The sequence below is a fragment of the Oryctolagus cuniculus genome, chromosome 16 (genome assembly GCF_051225735.1).
Source record: "Oryctolagus cuniculus isolate XC-2025 breed Fujian yellow rabbit chromosome 16, ASM5122573v1, whole genome shotgun sequence".
Classification (NCBI taxonomy): Eukaryota; Metazoa; Chordata; class Mammalia; order Lagomorpha; family Leporidae; genus Oryctolagus; species Oryctolagus cuniculus.
In genome coordinates this window covers 5,277,621-5,304,371 of record NC_142882.1, presented here as the reverse complement: position 1 = coordinate 5,304,371, position 26,751 = coordinate 5,277,621, and the positions used below count along the sequence as shown (strand labels likewise).

Sequence of the window (26,751 nt, the reverse complement as noted above, 5' to 3'; positions counted from 1 at the left end):
CAAGCAGTTATTTTAAATTTAATATTCTTTTATTCTGCTGTCATCAACAAACGTATATTTTTCCTTCACGTGTCTAATGAGGTTACTTTATAAGGTGCTTCTTGCATGAACTTTCACTTGCGATTTACCTGTGTCCTTATCACAATCTTTTCCTCCACTTAGGAACCATGAGAGGCTGGTACCGTGGTTGAATAGGCTAATCTTCTGCCTTGCAGTGCCGGCACACCGGGTTCTAGTCCTGGTCTGGGTGCCGGATTATGTCCCAGTTGCCCCTCTTCCAGTCCTACTCTCTGCTTTGCCCAGGAGTGCAGTGGAGGATGGCCCAAGTGCTTGGCCCCTGCACCCCCAGGGGAGACCAGGAGAAGCACCTGGCTCCTGGCTTTGGATCAGCTTGATACGCCGGCTGCAGCATGCTGGCCGCGGAGGCTATTGGAGGCTAAAACAATGGCAAAAGGAAGATCTTTCTCTCTGTTTATCTCTCTCTCACTGTCCACTCTGCCCGTGAAAAAATTTAAAAAAAAGAACCATGAGAGTTTCTCCTGGTCATGGAATAATCCCATGTTGAGTGATTTCATTTTCATCTCATGTCTCAGAGTTTATCTGGGATTCCCACATTAAGTTGCCCCAGATGCATAGTAAAATACACATAAATCTTTTCCTTTTAGGATGGTTCTTAGCCTTTGTCTGTTGTTTTGTCTGCAAAAACATTCAACTGTTTGCAATCCATTTCTTTCTTCCTGGGGTTTTCTCATCTAGCAAATTTAGGGAAATAATCCAAATCATACTCTTTGAAAGACCTTGATTTGTGTTAAATGAAGAAGGGAAATCTAAAAACACAAGGAAGTAGAATTGGGCAGAGTCTCCTACTTACCACAGGATTCCTGCCTCTGTCTTCTGATGAGAAAACTGTGTGCACATAGCTGAGGCTCCAGACTTTGGCTGAAGATCAATTTGGGGGCATTCATTGTGGCAGATGTGTGGATCTCTGCAAATTTCAGGTGTCGCTCTTGAGGAGCTGACCTGAGAGGTTCCACAAGAAGGAGCCCTTAAAACCATCCCCTACCCCTTCAGGTGCATTTACTGCAGTCTTGCAGGCAAGGTCAAATCCATACTCTGCCTCAGGCACCCTCTAGTGCCTGAGGGCAGTATTGACCCTGACTGAAAGGAAGGGAGACATGGGCATAAGAGCAGTAGACAGCTCCAAATCAAGACTGGGTCAACTGAAACATCCAAGTATAATGGAAAGGATCTCCATGGGAACATTAGATGGCTGTGCAGAAATAAATATGTATGTGTACAGGAAGTCTGAAAGACTATTTAGATAGGAGCTGCCTGTGAGCAATGGGCTTGTAGTTGGTTTCCTTTTCTCTTTATAAATACTTAGATTCATTTGCATAAGGATACTATTGAACAATAAATGATAACTGGCCAATTTCACATTGAATTTAAAAATGAATGCCCATGTGTTTCCTTCTTAATGAAATAAACAAGCCTATAATAAAACAGACAACTCATGCAAAGTAAGTCAGCATAGAATATACTATTCAGATAATACATAAACATATGATCTAACTATGATTGATAGAAATTATAATCAGATATATTCTTTTTTTTTTGACAGGCAGAGTGGACAGTGAGAGAGAGAGACAGAGAGAAAGGTCTTCCTTTGCCGTTGGATCACCCTCCAATGGCCGCCGCTGCAGCCGGCGCACCGCGCTGATCCGATGGCAGGAGCCAGGATCCAGGTGCTTTTCCTGGTCTCCCATGGGGTGCAGGGCCCAAGCACCTGGGCCATCCTCCACTGCACTCCGTGACCACAGCAGAGAGCTGGCCTGGAAGAGGGGCAACCGGGACAGAATCTGGTGCCCCAACCGGGACTAGAACCCGGTGTGCCGGCGCCGCAAGGTGGAGGATTAGCCTATTGAGCCACGGCGCCGGCTCAGATATATTCTTGGCACAGTAACTCAGGACTTAGTTTTTGCATGCAAAAATGTAGAATTACAGTGCCAGTGATCTTGCCTTTACAAACACACATACATACACAACAAAATTGTTTTGAAACTCAAGGACTCAGATACCAAATGACTTGGATATTAGAACACACACATGCTAATGGCTATTCATACACAACTGAGTATGACTCAGGAAGTGTTGCTATGTTCTGAGACAGCCACATAAAGTTATGATACCTCCCACCCAAGTGCTTCTCAGGCTATAGCTGCTGAAGACACTGTTGGAGGGTTTGGGGAGAAAGAAGTAATTGTATGAGGAACTGATGACTCTGCTGGAGATGATGGGGACATTTAATTTACGATGCCTCAGTTAGGGAAAAGGATCTCAAAAGGTAGTTGGAATTTGCATGATTTGGTGCTTCACCACTTATCTTTGAGAATAATGGAAATTGGAGCTGGGCAATGGTGCAGTATGTTAAGTTTCCACCTTGAGTGCACACACTTTACAATTTCTGCTGGAGAGCATTTGGGAAAAAGGTACCCTAATCCACAGTTGGTGGGAATGTCAAATGATGCAGCACTGTGGAATACAGTACAGAAATGTCTGTGAAAGAAAATAGATCTGCCATATGACCCAGTCAACTGACTCCTAGGAATTTACCCAAATAAAAGGAAATCAGCATGAAAAGGGGTCATCTGTACCCCCATGTTCATTGAAGATCAATTCAAAATAGCTAAGCATGGAATCAACCCAGATACCCATCAACTGATTACTGGATAAAGAAACCATGGTTTATACTCTAAGAATATTCATCAGCAGTAAAAAAAGGAATACTGTCTTTTGCAATAGCATTGATACAACTGGAAACCATGATACTTAGAGAAATAAGCCAGTATCAGAAAAGACATGAACTATATGCGTTCTCCTATCTGTCATAACAAGTTCCTAAAAAGTATTGTATTGGAGTGAAATTGACAATTGGGGATCCATGATTGTTTATAGCCTTTGTCTCTATTTTTGAGGGATACTGTTGGTTTCTTCCTACCATTGTAGAACACTTTACATATGGTAGGGTTAATCTCATGGGTACAAAGTAAACTAGAAAAGGGTTCTTTGCAAAAACAAAGAATGGGAATAGGAGAGGGAGGGGAAGAAGCATAAGATTGTTGACAGGAGGGAGGATTAGGTGGGAAGTATCACTACATTCCTAATCTGTATATATGAAATTCATGAAACTTGTATACCTGAACTAAAATTTGAAATATAAACACATTGAGTAACTTACAAACAACAAAAAAAAATTTAAAGGCAGAAGTTACAACAAAATACAAGTAATTCATGAACAATAGGAATAGGATACAATGGACATTTCTGCACAGTTAAATATATGACCAGAGGGCATTACAAAGGATCCTAATCAGCAATAAGTATGGAGAAACCATTCTACACCAGAAGGAGCCTCCACCTCACATCTACTACATTGGTACAGAGAAAAATTTTCCAAGTGATGTAGATAACACAGGGAATTTGGAATCTTTAAATGTGCTAGAAAGTAACAGCCCATATGGTATGGAAGGCAGTTGTCATCTCCTTAGCAAATTCAACACAAAATTAATTTATGACCAAAACATTCCACACCTGAGAGTACACTCAAAAATTAGAAAATATGCAAAAATCTCTTCCATATCAGTGCTTGTATCCAAACAGCCAAAATTGGAAATGGCACACAAATCAGTCTACAGTTAATTGGAGACACAAAACTCAAAAAAATTACAGCAAGGGTTTATCAGTTTGTCATGAAAAATGTAGATGCTTGCAATAATGTGGATGCCCCTTGAAAACACCATGCAAAATGAAAGGTCACCTAAATCCACAGAGTCCAATATTTAATTTGTACACAACATTCAGTACCATGAAATCCACAGTAACATAAACAGATTGGTAGTTGTGCAAAATCAGTTTTTCAATCTTAGCTTCTAACCATTAAAACTGAGATTGCCTTAAGACTTACAACTGAGAACATCTGTTTCCTTGGAAGCTATCCTATCCCTTAATCCTTTCAAAGCATTCTTCTCAGGTCTAAAAAGAATAATGTAGCACTTGGGGACAAAGATGCAGCCCAGGAGCCCTGCACCAGAGGCCAAGATGGAGAAGACCTCCATGGCCACCATGACCTTCCCCTTGGTGCTGTAGTGACAGGCAGGAAGGTCACCCAGACACTGCAAAACACCAGCATGCTGAACATCAGGAACTTGGCTTCACTGAAGGTGTCAGGCAGATTCCTAGCTAGGAAAGCCACAGTGAAGCTCAGCAGGGCCAAGGAGCCCAGGTAGCCCAGGACACAGTAGAAAGCAGTGACTGAGCCCTTGTTGCACACCAGGATGGTGTGGCCATGCTCAGAGTGTGCATCTGTGTCAATAAAAGGAGGAGAAGTCCCAAGCCAGATGGCACAGAGAGCCAATTGGATCAGAGAGCAGATGGGAATAATGGAGTTAGGTACCCTGATATCAGCCAGTGTCTCATCCTTCTCCCTGGGGCAGTGACTTTGAAGGCCAGAAGCACAGTGATAGTTTTGGCCAGGATGGTGGGAACAGCCATGGTAAACTGTTGGGAGCCACTGTGCTGGTTTCCTTGTAGAGGCCTTTGTTTAGAGTAACCTTCAGCTGTGTTCCCTTAAGGATTCACTAGAAAATTCCACTTGTACAGCTCACTGATATGGTTAGCACTTGGCCATCTGGGTGCTCTCTTTCTTGCACCTTGATAAGCACGTCTGGTAGCTGTAAGACCTCGCTGTAACTCCCTTTGTCAAATTGATACTGATTCCTTTGAAATTATTTTTTGTACTATCTTGTAAGATGACCCCTGCTTACCCTCAAATGTTAAAATCCTTGCCTTGTACTATATAAGCTACCTCCTTCTCCAATAAAGTGAGACCTTGATCAGTATATTGTCTTGATCTCCCTTCTCATATCTGGTTTGTCTCTCCATTCAGGTCTGCCCTCCTTGTGTCCTAGTTGATTACCCTGTGTGCCAGGGCAAGTGGCGCCCAACATGGGGCTCGCGGAATGGGAATTGAGCTGAAGGTCACTGGAAGAGCCGGCCATTTCATTTAGGTCACCGCCTTGTCTCATAACCGCCACCATGGACAATTGTCTGTGATACAGTCCCGAAGAAGGCGAGGGAAGACCTGCATGGTGGCCACTGTGTCCTGACCCATCCATGACACAGGCCACAAAGGTAAAAAGAGCGACACAATTATGGGACAAACACTCACTAAGCAAGAAATGTTTTAGAAGGGCTAAAAGCCTCACTCAAGGCACAAGGAGCAAGGGTTTAAAAAGGTGAGCCATAGAACAGTTCATTAATGCTACAGGAATAGTCAGTCCTTGGTTCGCAGAAGGAGTCGTGAATGAACAACATTGGGATTTGCTTGGAAAAGATTTAAATGTTCATTTAAAGAAGCAAAGCAAGCTGTGACAAAGGCTGCGAAAGCTTTATTGCAGATGTAGAGAATAGGGTTAAAGAAACAAACTGTAGAGCAATTTATCAGTGCTGTTGAAAAAATTAGTCCTTGGTTAGCTGAAGAGGGTGTTGTGGATAAGAAAGACTGGGAGTAAAAAATATAGATCAGTGTACACTGGACAGCCCTCACCCTGCATTTAAATATTTCATTTGAAGTAAATGTTACCTGTTGTGAAGTTAATATTACTATGTGAAAAGAGGAATTGTGGTGACAAAGTGTCCAGACTACCCATTCTGTTTTTGTATTATGTATTAACTCTATCCCTATTATCGATAGGAATGCTTGCACAGGTTATGCTTGGTTTGCTTCACAAAAAAATGTAAATCAAATTATGCCACAAATAGTTAAGATTCCACAAACCTGCAAACATATAACAATTACAGTAATAAGAGGCTAATTCCCCCTCAGATATGTTTCAATTTATCCTTAAAACACATTGAATATTATTGTGTTTGGTTGCTGAATGTATACTTGTATGAGAAATTTGTATTGTATTCTTACGATATGTTACTTATTCCTATACCTTGGTGCAACTCTAGGGCCAAATGTAGGGACAGATTTTTGGGATGGAGAGGCTTGTATCTAGGTTTGGCTCTGATAAACAAGTAACTTGTCTGCCAGATGACCTTCTCCTGCTCCTTGGGAGCCTGGCCAGTTCCCAGGGAGGAGGATAAAGGAATGTTTTTGATAAACAGGTAGGCATGCTTTGTGTCTCGGCTCTCTGGTCAAGATCCAGGATGGGACGCACTGCTCACCTAAAATCTTGGCAATGAGCCACCCTTGTCTTTAGGCACTTCAAGAGGGAGCCGGAGCAAGCCTCTGCTGCTGCTATTTCATCCCAGGGGAACATACAGTCAAGCTGAACTTTAAACATGCCTGTAATGATTACTGTTGATGTTTGATTCTCAGTATGGATCCCTTTCTGGTGCTGTGTGATGACTGCCTAGTAATGCCCACAGTACTGTAAATTCTACAAAACATAAGTACAATGCAGATATGGATCTATTGGCTATTGTGGCTGAGGTGTTCTGTGACAGCCTCTTTGATGAGTGATTAACAAAATGGATCAATTTAAAAACAAGATATTCAGGACCTGCCACTCTGCTTGGTATGTCATTAAAAGAATCAACAAGGAGGGCTATGCCCGATAAATGAGGGTGCTACAAATGGGGGCAGCAAGGACCTGTGCAAAAAAATTGTCCAAAAGTTAAAGATCAAAATAAAACTCCTCCTGGGATTTGCCCCCGGTGCAAAAGAAGAAGGCATTTGGCCAATGAATGTCACTCCAAAACTGATATAAAAAAAAGGTAATTCATTACAAGAATAAAGTTCAAAAAACTAGAAGCAGGGCTGGTCCTAGACCCCAACCCAACAAAACCAACAAATTTTTTGGGGCCATGACATTTGTTCCTCAGCGGAATGCCCTAAATCCATCAATTCCCTCCACAGAGCCTCAGAGGGTAGTGCAGGACTGGACCTCAGTGCCATCTCCTATACAGTATTGACCATTGAGATGAGCCCACAAGCCCTCCCTACTGGGATTTTTGGTCCTTTGCCAACTGGGTTTTTTGGTCTCCTACTGAGCAGAAGTAGTACAACTATGAAAGGGTTACAGGTTTTTCCTGGAGTTACAGACACTGACTTTACTGGTGAAATAAAAATTATGGCTCAAGCCAATAATGTAACTTTAACACCAGCACAACGCATTTCTCAACTGATTCTGCTCCCCTTCTCTACAATTGGTAAGTCTTTTTTAAATAAAAGAGGAAATAAAGGTTTTGGATCTTCTGATGCTTATTGCATACAACCCATAACTAAGGACTGACCCAAATTTTTCTTAAAATTAAATAAAAAGTTATTCAGTGGTCTTTTAGATACTGGAGCTGATGTCTCTGTTATTTCAGTAGCAAGCTGGCCCACAAATTGGAGAAAGGAAATTACCATGACTCAATTGCAAAGTATTGGTCAGAGTCAGAGATTAGACAAAGTTCCAAATTGCTGCAATGGGAGGATGAAGCAGGTATTACTGGAGCCTGTCGCTCCTATATTTTGGCTGCATTACTTGTTCATCTATGGAGACATTATATTCTAACTCAAATGGGGGCCTTAATGCGTAGTCCAAATAAGATTGTTACCATTAACATGCTTCAATAAGGTCATTTGCCAGGTAAGGGTTTAGGCAAACAACAACAAAGCATCACATCTCCAGTTACTTTAACTGTCAATCATGACCAAAGAGGCTTGGGTTTCCCTTGATGGCTACTGGTCAGCCTGTGCCCCATGCAAAATAAAATAAAATAAAATAAAATAAAATAAAATAAAAATCAGATAATCGTGTGTGGGTTGGATCGGTGGCCTTTACTGCAGGAAAAGATAAATGCTGCACAGATATTGGTGGAAGAACAATTAACAACAGGACATATAGTTCCATCTGATTCTCGTTGGAATAGTCCTATTTTTGTTATCAGAAAGAAATCTGGGAGATAGCAATTGCTTCAAGGCCTTAGGGCTGTTAATGCTACTGTGGAAATTATGGGGGCTTAACAACCAGGTTTACCATTGCCTACTGCAATTCCAAAGGAATCTTATACTGCAATAATAGATTTAAAAGATTATTTTTATACTATACCTTTAAATCCAGAAGATTGTCCCCGATTTGCTTTCAGTGTTCCATGAGTAAATTTTTAACTTTTATTTAATGAATATAAATTTCCAAAGTACAGCTTATAGATTACAATGGCCCTCCCCATAACTTCCCTCCCACCCACAACCCTCCCCTTTCCCACTCCCTCTCCCCTTCCATTCACATCAGGATTCATTTTCTATTCTCTTTATATACAGAAAATCTGATTAGTATATATTAAGTAAAGATTTCAACAGTTTGCACCCACATAGAAACAAAGTTAAAAATACTGTTTGAGTACTAGTTATAGCATTAAATCACAATGTACAGCACGTTAAGGACAGAGGTCCTACATGTGGAGTAAGTGCACAGTGACTCCTGTTGTTGACTTTACAAATTGACACTCTTGTTTATGTCATCAGTAATCTCCCTATGCTCCCGTCATGAGTTTCCAAGGCTATGGAAGCCTTTTGAGTTCACTGACTCTTACCTTATTTAGACAAGGTCATAGTCAAAGTGGAAGTTCTCTCCTCCCTTCATAGAAATGTACCTCCTTCTTTGATGACCTGTTCTTTCCACTGGGATCTCACTCACGGAGATCTTTCATTTAGGTCATTTTTTTTCCAGAGTGTCTTGGCTTTCCACACCTGAAATACTCTCATGGGCTTTACAGCCAGATCCAAATGCCTTTAGGGTGGATTCTGAGGCCAGAGTGCTGTTTAGGACATCCGCCATTCTATGAGTGTGCTGTGCATCCCACTTCCCATGCTGGATCATTCTCTCCCTTTTTTGTTCTATAGGTTAGTATTTTCAGACACTAGTCTTGATTATGTGATCTCTCCCATCAGTAAATTTTAAAGAACCTATGCAAAGATGCCAATGGAGGATCTTACCTCAAAGTATGACTAATAGCCCTACTTTGTGCCAACAATTCATTGATGCTGCTCTTCAAAAAATTTCCAAAATATATGGCAATTTATATATTATACACTATATGGATGATATTTTGATAGCTGGACCCGAGGAATTTTTGGTGATGCAATGTCTGACAGTAATGAAAGAGCAATTATCTGCTTTTAGTCTTATCATAGCCTCTGAGAAAATGCAACTTCAATATCCTTATCAATATCTAGGCTTCCAGTTGTACCCATGAAAAATACTTCCACTGAAAGTCACCTTACAATTGGATTCTTTACAGACTTGAAATGATTTTCAGAAACTTCTAGGGGATAATAATTGGCTTCATCCACATTTCCACCTCACAACAGGAGACCTTAAACCTTTATTCGATATCCTAAAGGGAGATAGTTCCCCTACCTCCCAATGAGTGCTTACTCGTGCAGCATGCCTAGCCTTGGAAAAGGTACAACAAGCCTTATCTCAGAGCTTTGTTTCTTGCATTGATTATAACCAACCTTTAATTCTTATTATTTTGATTACAGATTATTTATCCACCGCTCTGTTGTGGCAAGAGGCCCCTTTACTTTGGATATATTTACAGGCTACCCTTAAAAAGAATGTTGTACCATATTATAATGCAATAGCTGAGATTATAGCTAAAGGGAGACTAGCATGTAAAAAGATATTTGGAATAGAGCTGACATGTATATGTCAACCAACCATATACTAACAAACAGCTAATATGGCTCCTGTCTTTCACTGAAGACTGGCCTCTTGGATTATCTTCTTTTTCAGGACAAGTTCATAATAACTATCCAGCAGATAAAGTGATACTATTTTTATGACATCATTCCTGTGTATTTCCATGAAATACAAGCTTTCAACCCTTAGAGAATGCTGGCTTGATATTTATAGAGGGTTCCAACATTGATCAAGCTTCAGTAATTTGTGATGGTCACCGTACAGTTATTAACACCCTTTTTCATCTCTACAGCTAGTTGAATTAGCTGCTGTTGCACTTCCATAGCAGTCTACTTTGGATGTAGCAGTTAACATACACTGATAGCAAATATGTGTTCCTATCGGTGCCTCAACTGGAAACTTGTTCATTCCTTCCTGAATCCTCTGCTGCTTCTCCTTTGTTTTCTTGCATTTGCACTGTCATTCGACAGCATACCTGCCCTTTCTTTACAGGTCATATTAGAGCACATTCCAATGTTCCTGGACCTTTGGTAGAGGGCAAACATTTGGCAGATTCTGCTCTATGCATATATTCTATTGATACAGCAACAAAAGATCACATTTTACATCATTTAAATGCTCATACGTTATGCTTAAAACATAATATTACTTGAAAACAAGCTTGACAAATTGTAAAATTCTGTTCAACTTACTCCATCCAGTTACCAGTACCTCACTTTCAAATTCATCTTTGCGGTTTATTCCCCAATAAACTCTGGCAAATGGATATCACCCACTTCATGAAATTGGGTAAATAAAAATATATACATGTGTCTATTGATACTTGTTCTGGATGTATTTTTGCTTCCTTACATACAGGTGAAGCTACAAGACATATTATTGCCTGTTGCTTACAAGCTTTTGCTTCCCTAGGAACTCCAAAGCAGATTAAAATGGATAATGGAGCTGCTTATATTTCTGCCTCTTTTAAAAATTTTTGTGTAACTTTTTTATATCTCATGTTACTGACATTCCTTATAATCCTAGGGTTAAGGCATTGTTAAATGTACACATAACACTTTAAAGCAATATTTAAAAAAGGGGGGGGGAGTTTGTGGTTCCTGCCCATTCTCCTAACAAATGGCTTTCATATGCTTTATTCATTTTCAATTTTTTCACATTGGATAAAGATGGTCATTTTGCAGCTGATCAAAACTGGCATCCACAAACAGCTATGACTATGGGAGTGTCTTGGTGCTTCACAAAGACCGCAAGAACAACAGCAGTGAGGACAGAGAAGCACAGAGCTGTGCAGACCAGGGTCATCCCCAGGGGATCTTCAAAAGACAGAAAGGTCACTTTTTTACAGAAGCACTGGTCTTGCTCCATGCTGGCATCTGATGTTCTGGACACTTCATACAATGGTCCATATGTAGTGAGAAATGTACAATAACATCATCCCAATTTCAGTTATTTCTGATTCACAAGGTCCTTCTGGAATACCCAACTGAGCTATTTCAGGAATATTCTTAATTGATGTTGAAGACAGCATATAAAATGGCATCTAGGAAATTATTGGCTGTTATTCATGCCCAACTTCCTCATGTTAGCCAAAGTTATTACTACACCTCCCTAAGTACATTACATATTGATGGATACATTCTTTTTTTCTCATAACAAAGGTCGTTCCTTCTTAACCTTTCTTACCAGGCACACATTTCTATACTTGTGATGTTTCCATCTCCAATTTCCTTGATTTCCATTTTCAAAATCACCTGTTAGGTCATCAAAGAAGGAGGTACCTTTCTCTGAAGGGAGGAGAGAACTTCCACTCTGACTACAACCTTGTCTAAATATGATCAGAGTTGGTGAACTCAAAAGGCTTCCAGACCTAAAGACATTATTGGGGGCGGAGCCAAGATAGCAGAATAGTGAGGGCATGCACTGATAGTCCGGGAAAATTTAGTTTAATAAAAGTGGAGTTACGGTAGCCTCAGAAAAAGGATCCTGAAAAAATTGCAGAGGAAACTCTTCCGGATCTAGTGGCTGTGACTCGGAGGACCTACAGGGTCGCCAACCACATGGAAGCTGAGCTGCGGGAGCTGCAGGGTTGTGCACCAGTGCTGGAAGGGGAGTGGATGTGACACAGACGACCAGTGGGGAGAGCAGGGACGCCCATGGTTCTGAATCCACACATCAGCGCTGGAAGGGGAGGTGAGCTCAGTAACCCGAGACATTGGTGGGGAAACGGTGGACAGAATCTAGAGGGAAGCGGGCTTTGAGGCGGGAAAGTTCACCAGACTGACTACAGGAGAGAAGGAAAAAAAAAGGTGGGGGGGTACTGGTACAGAGGAGTTTCTCTCTCCACCAACCTTGCAAAGGCGAGCAAGAGACAAAGAGCAGGCCCCACTCTGGATATACATAACAAAAGGGGAGAGCTAAGGAACTGAGGCACTACAATTCAGTAGCTTAGGCAACCCAGTGGGAGTCCGCAAGAGAAACTGAGCCCACACAGACTCTTTGGGTAGAAGTCAGAGATCAGAAGCTAAATACCATCAATTATGCTCAGCTATGCTGTATTACTTACCTCCTGAAAAAAAAATGAAATAAATAAATAAGTAAGAGAAAGGTTTACCACTCATAACCTGAGGGTATCACCTTTGCACACCTGTAACCTGGAAGAACCAAGCAGAGCTCTCAGGCCACACCCATCTCAAGTATCCAAGCCTCCTCCAACAGCAGACAGTCCACTTATCACAGACATAGTATAAAAAAAAAAAAAAAACTCACAGTGAGGGAAGAGGAATTAACAATGTCAAGCAACAAACACAAAAATCGAGGGAACAAGATCAACGATGACACTATGACACCTCCAAATAAACAAAACACCCAAAGCCAAGATTATGAAGATGATGAGATAGAACAAATGCAAGATACGGATTTCAAAAAATTTATGATAAGAACATTTAGAAGTTTTCAAAAGCAAATCCTTGAACTACAGAAATCCTTATTGGACAGGATTGAAAATCTCTCTCGTGAAAATGAAATTTTAAGGAAGAATCAAAATGAAATGCAGAAACTAGTAGAACAGGGAAGTGTGATAGTGAAGAGAAATCAAAATGAAATGAAGAGCTCAATAGATCAAATGACAAACACATTAGAAAGTCTAAAAAACGGAGTCAGCGAAACAGAGGAGAGAATATCGGACTTAGAAGACAGAGCACAGGAAAACATACAGTCAAACCAAAGAAAAGAAGAGGAAAATAGAACTATAAAATATATTGTTGGGAATCTAAAGGATACTATTAAAAAAAAACAACATTTGGGTTCTAGGAGTTCCTGAAGGCATGGAGAGAGAGAAAGGATTAGAAGGCCTTTTTAGTGAGATACTAGCAGAGAGCTTTCCAGGTTTCGAGAAGGACAGAGACATCTTAGTACAGGAAACTCATAGAATCCCTAGTAAACATGACCAAAAGAGATCCTCAATATGACACGTTGTAATTAAACTCACCACAGTGAAACATAAAGAAAAGATCCTAAAATGTGCAAGAGAGAAACATCAGATTACTCTCAGAGGATCTCCAATCAGACTCACAGCAGACTTCTCATCAGAAACACTACAAGCCAGAAGAGAATGGCAAGACATGGCCCAGGTACTAAGAGAGAAAAACTGCCAGCCCAGAATATTATATGCTCCTGAGCTCTCATTTGTGAATGAAGGTGAAATAAAGACCTTTCATAGCAAACAGAAATTAAAAGAGTTTGCCGCCATTTGTCCAGCCCTGCAAAAGATATTTAAAGATGTGCTACACTCAGAAACACAGAAACACAGCCATCAATATGAAAGAAGGTAAAGGAAGAACACCTACCAGTAAAAGAGCATGGGAAGCTCAAAGCATATACTAGAAAATATCTCCAGGAAAATGGCAGGGCAAAGTCAATATGTATCAATAGTCACATTAAACATTAATGGTCTGAATTGTTCACTTAAAAGACACCGATTGGCTGATTGGCTCAAAGAACACAACCCAACTATTTGTTGCCTGCAAGAAATACATCTCTCTAACAAAGATGCATGCAGACTGAAAGTGAAAGGTTGGAAAACGATAATCCATGCCAACAGAAACCAAAAAAAATCAGGTGTAGCCATATTAATATCAGACAAAATAAACTTTAATACAAAAACTGTTAAGAGAGACAAAGAGGGGCACTATATAATGATTAAGGGTTCAATTCAACAGGAAAATGTAACTATTATAAATGTATATGCACCTAATTACAGGGCACCGGTCTATTTAAAAGATATGTTACGTAACTTAAAGAGAGATTTAGATTGCAATACAATAGTACTGGGAGACTTCAATACTCGACTCTCAGAAATAGACAGATCAACAGCACAGAAGATCAACAAGGAAAGAGCAGATTTAATTGACATTATTGCCCAAATGGATCCAACAGATATCTACAGAACTTTCAATCCTACATCTAAAGACTTTACATTCTTCTCAGCAGTACATGGAACCTTCTCTAGGATTGATCACATACTAGGCCATAAAGCAAGTCTCAGCAAATTTAAAGGAATTAGAATCATACCATGCAGCTTCTCAGACCACAGTGGAATGAAGCTGGAAATAGGCAACTCAGGAAACCCCAGAAAGTATGCAAAAACATGGAGACTGAACAACATGCTCCTGAATGAACAATGGGTCATCAAGAAACCAAAAGAGAAATCAAAAACTTTCTGGAAGTAAATGAAGATAACAACACAACATATCAAAACGTATGGGATACATCAAAAGCAGTATTGAGAGGCAAATTTATAGCAATAGGTGCCTATATCAAGAAATTGGAAAGGTACCAAATAAATGAGCTTTCAGAGCATCTCAAGGACCTAGAAAAACTGCAGCAAAACAAACCCAAATCTAGTAGGAGAAGAGAAATAATTAAAACCAGAGAAGAAATTAACAGGATTGAATCCAAAAAAAACTACAAAAAATCAGCCAAGCGAGAAGCTGTTTTTTTTGAAAAAAATAAACAAAATTGACACCCCATTGGCCCAACTAACTAAAAAAAAGAAGAGAAAAGAACCAAATCAATAAAATCAGATATGAAAAAGGAAATGTAACAACAGACACCACAAAAATAAAAAGAATCATCAGAATTTACTACAAGGACTTGTACGCCAGCAAACAGGGAAACCTATCAGAAATGGATAGATTCCTGGACACATGCAATCTACCTAAATTGAACCATGAAGACATAGAAAACCTAAATAGACCCATAACTGAAATAGAAATTTAAACAGTAATAAAGGCCCTCCCAACAAAGAAAAGCCCAGGACCAGATGGATTCACTGCTGAATTCTACCAGACATTTAAAGAAGAACTAATCCCATTTCTTCTCAAACTATTCAGAACAATCGAAAAAGAGAGAATCCTCCCAAATTCTTTCTATGAAGCCAGCATCACCTTAATCCCTAAGCCAGAGAAAGATGCAGCACTGAAAGAAAATTACAGACCAATATCCCTGATGAACATAGACGCAAAAATCCTCAATAAAATTCTGGCCAATAGAATACAACAACACATCAGGAAAATCATCCACCCAGACCAAGTGGGATTCATCCCTGGTATGCAGGGATGGTTCAACATTCACAAATCAATCAATGTGATTCACCACATTAACAGACTGCAAAAGAAAAAACATATGATTATCTCAATTGATGCAGAGAAAGCATTCAATAAAATTCAACATCCTTTCATGATGAAAACGCTAAGCAAATTGGGTATAGAAGGAACATTCCTCAATATAATCAAAGCAATTTATGAAAAACCCACGGCCAGCATCCTACTGAATGGGGAAAAGTTGGAAGCATTTCCACTGAGATCTGGCACCAGGCAGGGATGCCCACTCTCACCACTGCTATTTAACATAGTTCTGGAAGTTTTAGCCAGAGCCATCAGACAAGAAAAAGAAATCAAAGGAATACAAATCGAGAAGGAAGAAGTCAAACTATCCCTCTTTGCAGAAGATATGATTCTTTACTTAGAGGATCCAAAGAACTCTACTAAGAGACTATTGGAACTCATAGAGGAGTTTGGCAAAGTGGCAGGATATAAAATCAATGCACAAAAATCAACAGCCTTTGTATACACAAGCAATGCCATGACTGAGAAAGAACTGCTAAGATCAATCCCATTCACAATAGCTACAAAAACAATCAAATACCTTGGAATAAACTTAACCAAGGACGTTAAAGATCTCTACGATGAAAATTACAAAACCTTAAAGAAAGAAATAGAAGAGGATACCAAGAAATGGAAAAATCTTCCATGCTCATGGATTGGAAGAATCAACATCATCAAAATGTCCATTCTCCCAAAAGCAATTTATAGATTCAATGCAATCCCAATCAAGATACCAAAGACATTCTTCTGAGATCTAGAAAAAATGATGCTGAAATTCATATGGAGGCACAGGAGACCTCGAATAGCTAAAGCAATCTTGTACAACAAAAACAAAGCTGGAGGCATCACAATACCAGATTTCAGGACATACTACAGGGCAGTTGTAATCAAAACAGCATGGTACTGGTACGGAAACAGATGGATAGACCAATGGAACAGAATTGAAACACCAGAAATCAACCCAAACATCTACAGCCAACTTATATTTGACCAAGGATCTAAAACCAATTCCTGGAGCAAGGACAGTCTATTCAATAAATGGTGCTGGGAAAACTGGATTTCCACGTGCAGAAGCATAAAGCAAGACCCCTACCTTACACCTTACACAAAAATCCACTCAACGTGGATTAAAGTCCTAAATCTATGACCTGACACCATTAAGTTATTAGAGAACATTGGAGAAACCCTTCAAGATATTGGCACAGGCAAAGAATTTCTGTAAAAGACCCGGGAGGCACAGGCAGTCAAAGCCAAAATCAACTATTGGGATTGCATCAAATTGAGAAGTTTCTGTACTGCAAAAGAAACAGTCAGGAGAGTGAAGAGACAACCGACAGAATGGGAAAAAATATTTGCAAACTATGCAACAGATAAAGGGTCAATAACCAGAATCTACAAAGAGATCAAGAAACTCCACAAAAACAAAACCAACAACCCACTTAAGAGATGGGCCAAGGACCTCAATAGACATTTTTCAAAAGAGGAAATCCAAATGGCCAAAGGCACATGAAAAAATGTTCAAGGTCACTAGCAATCAGGGAAATGCAAATCAAAACCACAATAAGGTTTCACCTCAACCCGGTTAGAATGGCTCACATACAGAAATCTACCAACAACAGATGCTGGCGAGGATGTGGGGAAAAAGGGACACTAACCCACTGTTGGTGGGAATGCAACTGCTCAAGCCACTATGGAAGTCAGTCTGGAGTTTCCTCAGAAACCTGAAGATAACCCTACCGTTCGACCCAGCCATCCCACTCCTTGGAATTTACCCAAAGGAGTTTAAATTGACAAACAAAAAAGCGGTCTGTACCCTAATGTTTATTGCAGCACAATTCACAATAGCCAAGACCTGGAACCAACCTAAATGCCCATCAACGGTAGACTGGATAAAGAAATTATGGTATATGTATTCTTTAGAATACTATACCGCAGTAAGAAACAATGGAATCCAGTCATTTGCAACAAAATGGAGGAATCTGGAACACATCATGCTGAGTGAAGTAAGCCAGTCCCCAAGGGACAAATACCATATTTTCTCCCTGATCAGTGACAACTGACTGAACACCAAAAAGGAAACCTGTTGAAGTGAAATGGACACTATGAGAAATGGTGACTTGATCAGCATAGCCCTGACTGTTAATGAACAACTTAATACATTATCCCTCTTAGTAATTTTTGTCTTTTCTACTTAATATGACTGGTTTAATTCTGTAATTAATACACAGTTATTCTTAAGTGTTGAAAATTAACCAAAATGTGATCCCTGTTAAACATAAGAGTGGGAATAAGAGAGGGAAGAGATGTATAATTTGGAAAATGCTCAAGCAGACTTGCCCCAAATGGTAGAGTTAGAAACATACCAGGGGATTCCAATTCAATCCCATCAAGGTGGCATGTACCAATGCCATCTCACTATTCCAAGTGATCAATTTCAGTTCACAATTGATCATAATGAAAGGACTAAGAGGCAAAGGGAGCACATAAACAAGTCCAGTACCTGTCAATACTAACCGATGGAATAAATAAAGGGGAGAGTGATCCAACATGGGAAGTGAGATACTCAGCAGACTCATAGAATGGCAGATGTCCTAAATAGCACTCTGGCCTCAGAATCAGCCCTAAAGGCATTCGGATCTGGCTGAAAAGCCCATGAGAGTATTTCAGGCATGGGAAGCCAAGACACTCTGGCAAAAAAGATCTCTGTGAGTGAGATCCCAGTGGAAAGAACAGGTTTTCAAAGAAGGAGGTACCTTTCTCTGAAGGGAGGAGAGAACCTCCACTTTGACTATGACCTTGTCTAAACAAGATAAGAGTCGGAGAACTCAAGGGGCTTCCAAAGCCTTGGAAACTCATGACCGGTGCATAGGGATATTACTGATGCCATAAACAGGAGTGTCAATTTGTAAAGTCAACAACAGGAGTCACTGTTCACTTACTCCTCATGGAGGATCTCTGTCCTTAATGTGCTGTACATTGAGGCTTAATGCTATAACGAGTACTCAAACAGTATATTTCACTTTGTGTTTCTATGGGAGTGCAAACTGTTGAAATCTTTAGTTCATGTATACTAAACTGATCTTCTGTAAAAAAAGAAAGAAATTATCAATTCCCAACTTGACTCTCCCTGGGATTAAACAGGACAATAGGTCTGATCTGATTTCATCATCATTTAAAAAAAATCATCTATTATTTTTCACTTCATGTTTCTTTGTGGGAGCAAACTGTTGCAATCCTTACTTAATGTATACTAAGCTGATCTTCTGTATATTAAGATAATCAAAAATGAATCTTGATGTGAATGGAAGGGGAGAGGGAGTGGGAAAGGGGAGGGTTGTGGGTGGGAGGGACAGTATGGGGGGGAAGCCATTGTAATCCATAAGTCGTACTTTGGAAATTTATATTCATTAAATAAAAGTTAAAAAAAAGAAATTATGATAAGTCTCAAAGAAAAACATGAACTTTTAAGATAGTTTTGCTAAAATTCAATTTATACAGAAATGTATATCAGATTTTTATACAGTTATTCAATTGGAATGTATATTTCTGTATAAAAATACTGAAGTTCTACATTTGAGGCCTTCATTTCAAGCTATCAAAAACATCAAATTCAGCATGAAGAATGTAGAAGATAAAAAGTGATAAATATGAGAGTAACACTTAAACAAAATGATGAATATATCTGGCTGCTAAATTTTTGAAATTATTTCACAACACACATTTTCCATGAGTTTTCTGAAGCCTCCTCATTGCATGGAGTTATTTTTCTCCATTCCCAACCTTTGTTCAGTGAATCGTGTACATTCAGAGTGACTCTACTTTTATTTTCTGCACATTACAGAGAGCAAGAGATAATCGCTCTCTGATTTAGATTTACTGAATAGACAACAAGTTTCATCATTTTACAGGTAATAAGTCTAACTCATCAAGACATTATAATTTCATTTTTATACAAGCTACTGAATTCTGTTCTATATTTTGGGCCTTTACTGCGTCTTCATTTTCATGAGCCACTATTCAAAATCTCACTAATTGCATCAGAGCGTGGCTAGGCAATGGAAAATGTGTTTTGCTTAAACTCTTAGGCGTCTCATCAATAGCAGTTTCAGTTTAGAAAACTTTTGATTGAAACAATAGAGCTCTCTTATATGCTCTCTTGTCCCATCCTTATTAGATTTACTCAATTAGCAATACATCACACTGGTAAGGAAGCACAAATGATTAGCCAATGCTGATCATCATTATTGCTTACAGGACATGCTATCCATTGTGTATTGTGAGTCTGTGAATTTGGCAAAGTTTCAATGGTAAATAGCTCTCCTGATGGTGTCCATAATAATCTTGAGAGTCACTTGCAGTCAAGAAGTACAGGTGTCTGCAGGCTTTATCCATCAGAATTTCTTACATCACTCCATTTTTTGCAGTGTTCATTGTAGAGATGACCATCTGCCTTCATTAAATCTTCTCCTAGGTAGTTTTTCCCTAGCTTTTATAAATGAGATTGTCTTATTGATTTCTTTGTGAGAAAATTATTTTTGGTATATAATGCTAATGATTTTGTCTGTTTATTTTGTACCCTGCAACATTCTGAATTTGCTTGAGCTCTAACAAAGTTTTTGGAAAAGTCTTCAGATTTTTCTGTGTATGGAATCATATTATTTGCCAACAGAAATAATTTGATTTTTCTGTTTCCTGTCAGTATGCCTTTTGCTTCCTTCTCTTGCCAAATTGCTATGGTTAACACTAGTAGAATCAATTTTAATAAAAATAAAGTGGTATCTTGATTGGGATTGCATTGAATCCATAAATTGCTTTTGGGAGAATGGACATTTTGATGATGTTGATTCTTCCAATCCATGAGCATGGAAGATTTTTCCATTTTTGGTATCCTCTTCTATTTCTTTCTTTAAGGTTTTGTAATTTTCATCGTAGAGATCTTTAACATCCTTGGTTAAGTTTATTCCAAGGTATTTGATTGTTTTTGTAGCTATTGTGAATGGGATTGATCTTAGCAGTTCTTTCTCAGTCATGGCATTGCTTGTGTATACAAAGGCTGTTGATTTTTGTGCATTGATTTTATATCCTGCCACTTTGCCAAACTCCTCTATGAGTTCCAATAGTCTCTTAGTAGAGTTCTTTGGATCCTCTAAGTAAAGAATCATATCTTCTGCAAAGAGGGATAGTTTGACTTCTTCCTTCTTGATTTGTATTCCTTTGATTTCTTTTTCTTGTCTGATGGCTCTGGCTAAAATTTTTGGATGGGGTGTTCAAGCCTCTGGAGGCAACTGTTAGTTGCTTCCAAGATTGTGGCAGGCAAGGTCTCAAGATGGCACTGTGTCACAGAAACCTGGGTGTGGATGGAAGGGCACAGTAAGAACTTTGAAAGGCAGAGTTTCAGAGAGAGAAGGAAAGACCGAGAGTGATCTTCCATCCACTGGATCACTCCCCAGATGGCTGCACTGAATGGGGCTAGGCCAGGCTGAAGGTAGCTGTCAAGAGCTTCTCCCAGGTCTCCCATGTGAGTGCAGAGCCCCATGGCATTGGGCATCCTCCGCTGCTTTTCCAGGTTCATTAGCAGGGAGCTGGATTGGAAATAGTGAAGCTGGGACTCATACCAGTACCCATAAGTATTGTGCAACTGCAGGCCACCACTTAACTTGCTGTGCCACAGTGGGGCCCCAATTCTGATTTCTGAGGAATCTACATATTGTATTCTATAATGATTGTGCTAGTTTAACTCCCACCAGCAATGTACTAGGGTATCTTTTTCTCTACATTCTCACCAGTATTTACTATTTTTTTAGATAGCCATTCAAACTGGGGTGGGTGAAACTTCATTGTCGTTTTGATGTGCATTTCCCTGATGGCTAGTGATCCTGAGCATCTGTTCATATGTCTGTTGGCAAGTTTTACTTTCTCTTTAAATTTTGAAAAAACAGAATTTCAGTCCACTCTATAATCACAGGCTAACTGTACCAATAACCACTAGACAAATAAAAAGTAGAAAGAACACAGTTCCACAGGGCTATACATGAAAGCAGAAGGAATACACTCCAAAGTAATGATAAAATTTTAGTTATAGCATGCACACAAACCAGTAGCAAAATTGTTCATCATAATTGATTATTATGTAGAATACTGAATTGTATGTGCTACCTATATGACTGGTAATGCAGTAGGTTCGTTTATACCACATTACCTTAAACACACAGGAATGCATTAATGCATTGTGCCTGGATATTAAAAAGGCTGCAGGATCACCAGGTCATAGGAATTTTCCAGCTGCATCATAATCTTATGGGGCCACTGTTGTATTGTGATCAAAACACTGTAATGTGGCACGTGGCCGCACATTCTTCATGGTGGAGGTTGTGTTTTCATGTTGTTGGTTGTTTGCTTTGCAGAAGCTCTTTAGTTTGATGGAATGCTATTCATCTGTTTTTTACATTTGTTGTGCTGGCTTTGAGGTCATTTCCAAAAGTCATCATCCATATTTAGTAGCTTTATAGTTTCATGTCTATGTCCAAGTTCTTAATCCTTTTTCAAAGATTTATTTATTTGAAAGTCCAAGTTAGAGAGAGAAAGAGAGAAAGAGACAAAGAGAGAAAGAGAGGGTGAGAGAGAGAAAGTCTTCCATCTGTTGATTCTCTTCCTAGGATGGCAGCAACAGCTGAAGCTGGGCTGATCCGAAGCCAGAAGCCTGGTGCTTCCTCCAGGTCTCTCATGCAGGTACAGGGGTCAAGGACTTGAGCTGTCTTTCACTGCTTTTCCAGACAATAGCCGAGAGCTTGCTCAAAAGTGGAGCAGCAAGGACTTGAATTGCTGCCCATAGGGGATGCCAGCACTGCAGGCAGCAGCTGTACTGTTTCATCACAGCACCAGCCAACTTAACCCATTTTGAGTTACTGTTTGCATCTGGTGTGAGGTAAGGATGTGATCTCATTTGCTATATTTTGATATCCATGTTTCTCAGCACCATTTTTTAAAACAGAATGTCATATCCTCATTGTACATTATTGAAATCTTTGGTGAAAATCAACTTAGCTGTAGTTGAAGTGACACTAGCAAGATGGATGCAACTGGAAACCATTATACTCTGTGAAATAAGCCAGTCTCCAAAAGACAAATTTCGTATTTTTTCCCTGGTATGTGACAGTTAATATAGAATACAAAAAAACCTACAGGAATCAAATAGATATCCTATCTATTTAGCCCTTATTTACATTCCTGTGAACTGTGAACTTCCTACATTTTACTTGTTAAGTATCATGGTTAGTAGTGCATTAAGCCTGTGATCGTAGAGGGGATTGAAAGCATCTCTTTGAAAAAATAAGAAAAAAAAGGGAGGGAGGGAGGGAAATATGCGTATCAAATATTTCGGTCTCTGAGTGTAGTAGACACTTCACTGTCAGATTTGTGTAAAAACATGTCATGTTGTTTGCAGAGCAATGAAATTACTCAATTACGCATTTTTCAGAACATATTCCCATCATTAAAGAATGTTAAGATTATGGTTGAAAATAATACATACTGGGGCCGGTGCCGCGGCTCACTAGGCTAATCCTCCGCCTTGCGGCGCCGGCACACCGGGTTCTAGTCCCGGTTGGGGCGCCGGATTCTGTCCCGGTTGCCCCTCTTCCAGGCCAGCTCTCTGCTGTGGTCACGGAGTGCAGTGGAGGATGGCCCAGGTGCTTGGGCCCTGCACCCCATGGGAGACCAGGAAAAGCACCTGGCTCCTGGCTCCTGCCATCGGATCAGCACAGTGCACCGGCCGCAGCGGCCATTGGAGGGTGAACCAACGGCAAAAGGAAGACCTTTCTCTCTGTCTCTCTCTCTCTCACTGTCCACTCTGCCTGTCAAAAATAAAAAAAAAATACATACTGTAATCTCTTAATAACTAAACTATATAAGCAGTTCAAATAATTCAATAGTAATAAGGCAAATAGGATTACTTAAGCATGGCAAAGGGCCTGAATATGTATTTCTAAAAAGAAGATATATACATGACCAACAGTTACATTTAAAAAAACTCAATATCAATAATCAATAGAAAAATTATAAATATTATAATGAGATTGTGCCTGGGCTATCATCAAAATCATAAGATAAAATAAATTAGTTCTGATAAGAAAATGAGGAAATGCTTGTACACTGCTAGAGGGAATGTGAATTAGTACACCTATATGAAAACAGCATGAAGATGCCTCAAGAAATTCAAAATAGAATGACCAGGGCCAGCGCCATGGCATAGTGATTAATCCTCTGCCTGTGGCACCAGCATCCCCTATGGGTGCTGGTTCTAGTCCCGGTTTCTCCACATTCAATCCAGCTCTTTGCTATGGCCTGGGAAAGTAGTAGAAGTTGGCCCAAGTGCTTGGGCCCCTGCACTCACATGGGAGACCAGGAGGAAGCTCCTGGCTTGGATTGGCACAGTTCTGGCCACTGCAGCCATCTGGGGAGTGAACCAGCAGAAGGAAGGCCTTTCTCTCTCTCTCTCCCTCTCACTGTGTGTAACTCTACCTCTCAAATAAATAAATAATCTTAAAAAATAGAATGACCATATATTCCATCAATATATATGTACATATGATCTATCTGTATATACGTGTGTATGTGTGCATGTATGTATATTGCAAGGCATATATCCAAATGATAAGACATCAGTATACCTAAGCAATTTCTGCACTTTCATTTTCACTTCTGGATGATTCACAATAGCCAAGATATGGAATGAACCTAAATGTCTACAAAGAGATGGATGTATGAAGAAAGGGTGGTCTAGAGAGACAACAGGATATTATTCAAGACTCTGAAAAGGAAGGAATTCTTGCCATTTTTGGAAGCATGGATGAATATAGAAGACATTACATTTGCTGAGAAATCCAAGTACAGAAAGACAAATACTGTCTGATGTCATACACATGCAGATTGTTAAAAAGGCAAACTCGCCAAAACCAAGAGTAAAATATTGCTTACCAGAGGCTGGATGGTAAGGAAATGGGGAGATGTTGGTAAAGCAATGCAAAAGTTCAGTTAAACAGAAGAAATAACTTCAAGATAACTGGTGGACAACATTATCAGTACACTTAGTTACAATGTGTGTATGAGATGAACCACATGCTGCACTTTTTTCACACCACAAGGAGGAAGTCCTTGGTCTCAGACACCTTCTCAAAACAGTAAACCCCTCCCAATACCCATAAGACTTTTACTTCAGTTAATTGTGGATTCATATTTTTGGCTGCTCACTTGATGGGTTGCTATGTGGAAAAACTGGAGTCCCACCAAATGCTTCCCTAGAGATTTTTCCAGGAAACATTAACTTGCTGACCTTATCAGACTCCATCTCTTTCATCTACAATGTTATGTATGCAGTGGATCATGCTCTCCATGAAACACTTTGGGAGAAAAGTAGAAATGGGATCTCCATGAAATGTAGACTAGATTGTGCTTCTTCCCTGGCAGGTAAGTCTCCTCTAGAAGCAGGATATGAATTAAGCACCTGGTAGCATCTTCAGGTATTTTTATTGAGGTACAACACCATGACCCGGTTTTCATCTCAAGATCAGCAGGATCAGGCAAAATGAAAGATGGGTTCTTCCTCATCTTTCTGCACTTTTGTTTTCACTGCCAAATGATGCACAATAGCAAAGATATGGAATCAACCTGAATGTCTACAAAGAATGGATGTGTGAAGGATGGTCTAGACAGACAACAGGATACTATTCAAGCCTTTGAAAAGGAAGGAAAGATGGGTTCTTCCCATATTTAAAGATATGTCTTTAAACACTATCAGTATTGTGAGAATTTTGCCACTGGAGCACCCATTTTTGACTATTACAAACTGTGTAGCAGGACATTCATCAAGTAGGACAAAATTCTGTAAAAATGTCCAAAACTATTCAGAGCAAATAATGATAATTACAAGTTGGTCAAATCTGTATTTTCCCTTGAAATATTTTTAATGTCAGCAAATATGGACATAATGACTGTATCTTACAGCAAAATTTCCTCCATAATACTGCCTATGTTATGGCCTACATCCTGAAGACTTCAGGTAAAACAGAAATAGATTCAAGTAATGCCCAAAAATGGCTATGGGAAATGCAATGTTTAAAGACATGAGTATTGGGCTGGCACTCTGGCAAAGTAGGTTAATCCTCACCTGCAGAGCCAGCACCCCATATGGATGCCAGCTCCAGGCCTAGCTTCTCCTCCTTTGATCCAGCTCTCTCCTATGGCCTGGGAAAGCAGTGGAAGATGGCCCAAGTGCTTGGGCCCTTGCACCTACATGGGAGAGCTGGAAGAAGCTCCAGGCTTCTGGCTTCAGATCAGCCCAGCTCCAGTCATTGTGGCTATTTGGGGAGTGAACCTGCAGATGGAAGATCTTTCTCTCTGTCTCTCGCTCTCTCTGTCTGTAACTCTACCTCTCAAATAAATTAAATCTGAAAGACATCAGTATTCACCCAAAACCAGAATATATAATTGAAGCACGGACCACATCTCACCTTTATAAATGAGACCACTGATGATGTATATAAGCTCATGCACCCTCCATGGGTTTTGTGAATATATATAAATTTATCTGAATGTTAATTGAGTTTTCAGAATATATAAGCCATATACAGAATATATTTATGAACTCCTGTTCTCATTCAAGGAACACATTTAACGAAATTTGTTGAATAAATCATTAACATTTAATCATACAAAAGGCTACATGTGTTAATGCTACAAAGTATAATTCACCATCTAATTCCTATTTTTTCTCACAATAACAACATACACTACACTATTTCATGCTTGTTTAGAGTTGACACTTACCAAGTAGGTGATTTTCCCAGGATGGTTTCAATGATGTGATGATGTCTTATTTAGAATGCTTTCATTACCACAGTTAACTATATTCTAAGCTAAAGCTTCTTAGAGAATAGTAGATGGATTATTTCCCACAACTGACTGTCATGGCACCAAAATGTCAAAGGTGAGCACACTCTACTTAAAATCTCTTTAGATTCAACGGTCTTGAATTTTTAAGTTGAGCAGAGATTTCTCCCTACAATATCTACAAAAGAATCACACTGTTACCTGAAGAAAAGTTTGGGGGTGGGGAGTTCTGACCCTTTTGAAATTTATTAAGGCATGACTGATATACCAAACATTACACACTTTTGATGCATCTAGACATATTCACACATTCATGATATCATCACCAAAATCAAGAAATTAAGCAGGGGCCAGCACTGTGGCATAGGGGGTAAAGCCATTGCCTGTAGTGCCAGCATCCCATATGGGCACCAGTTCTAGTCTTAGCTGCTTCTCTTCCAATCCAGCTCTCTGATATGGCCTGGGAAATCAGTAGAAGATGGCCCAAGTTCTTGGGC

General features: G+C 39.6%; 1 protein-coding gene across 1 annotated transcript in view; it reads right to left on the bottom strand.

Moving 5' to 3' along the window:
* Nucleotides 1–10,429, bottom strand: part of LOC149121418 (vomeronasal type-2 receptor 116-like) — a 70,324-nt gene extending 59,895 nt beyond the window's left edge. Inside the window, exon 1 of the mRNA XM_089316317.1 lies at nucleotides 10,418–10,429. Within this exon, the coding sequence (XP_089172443.1) occupies nucleotides 10,418–10,429 (12 nt within the window). The remainder of the gene's footprint in view (nucleotides 1–10,417) is intronic.
* Nucleotides 10,430–26,751: the final 16,322 nt, after the last annotated feature.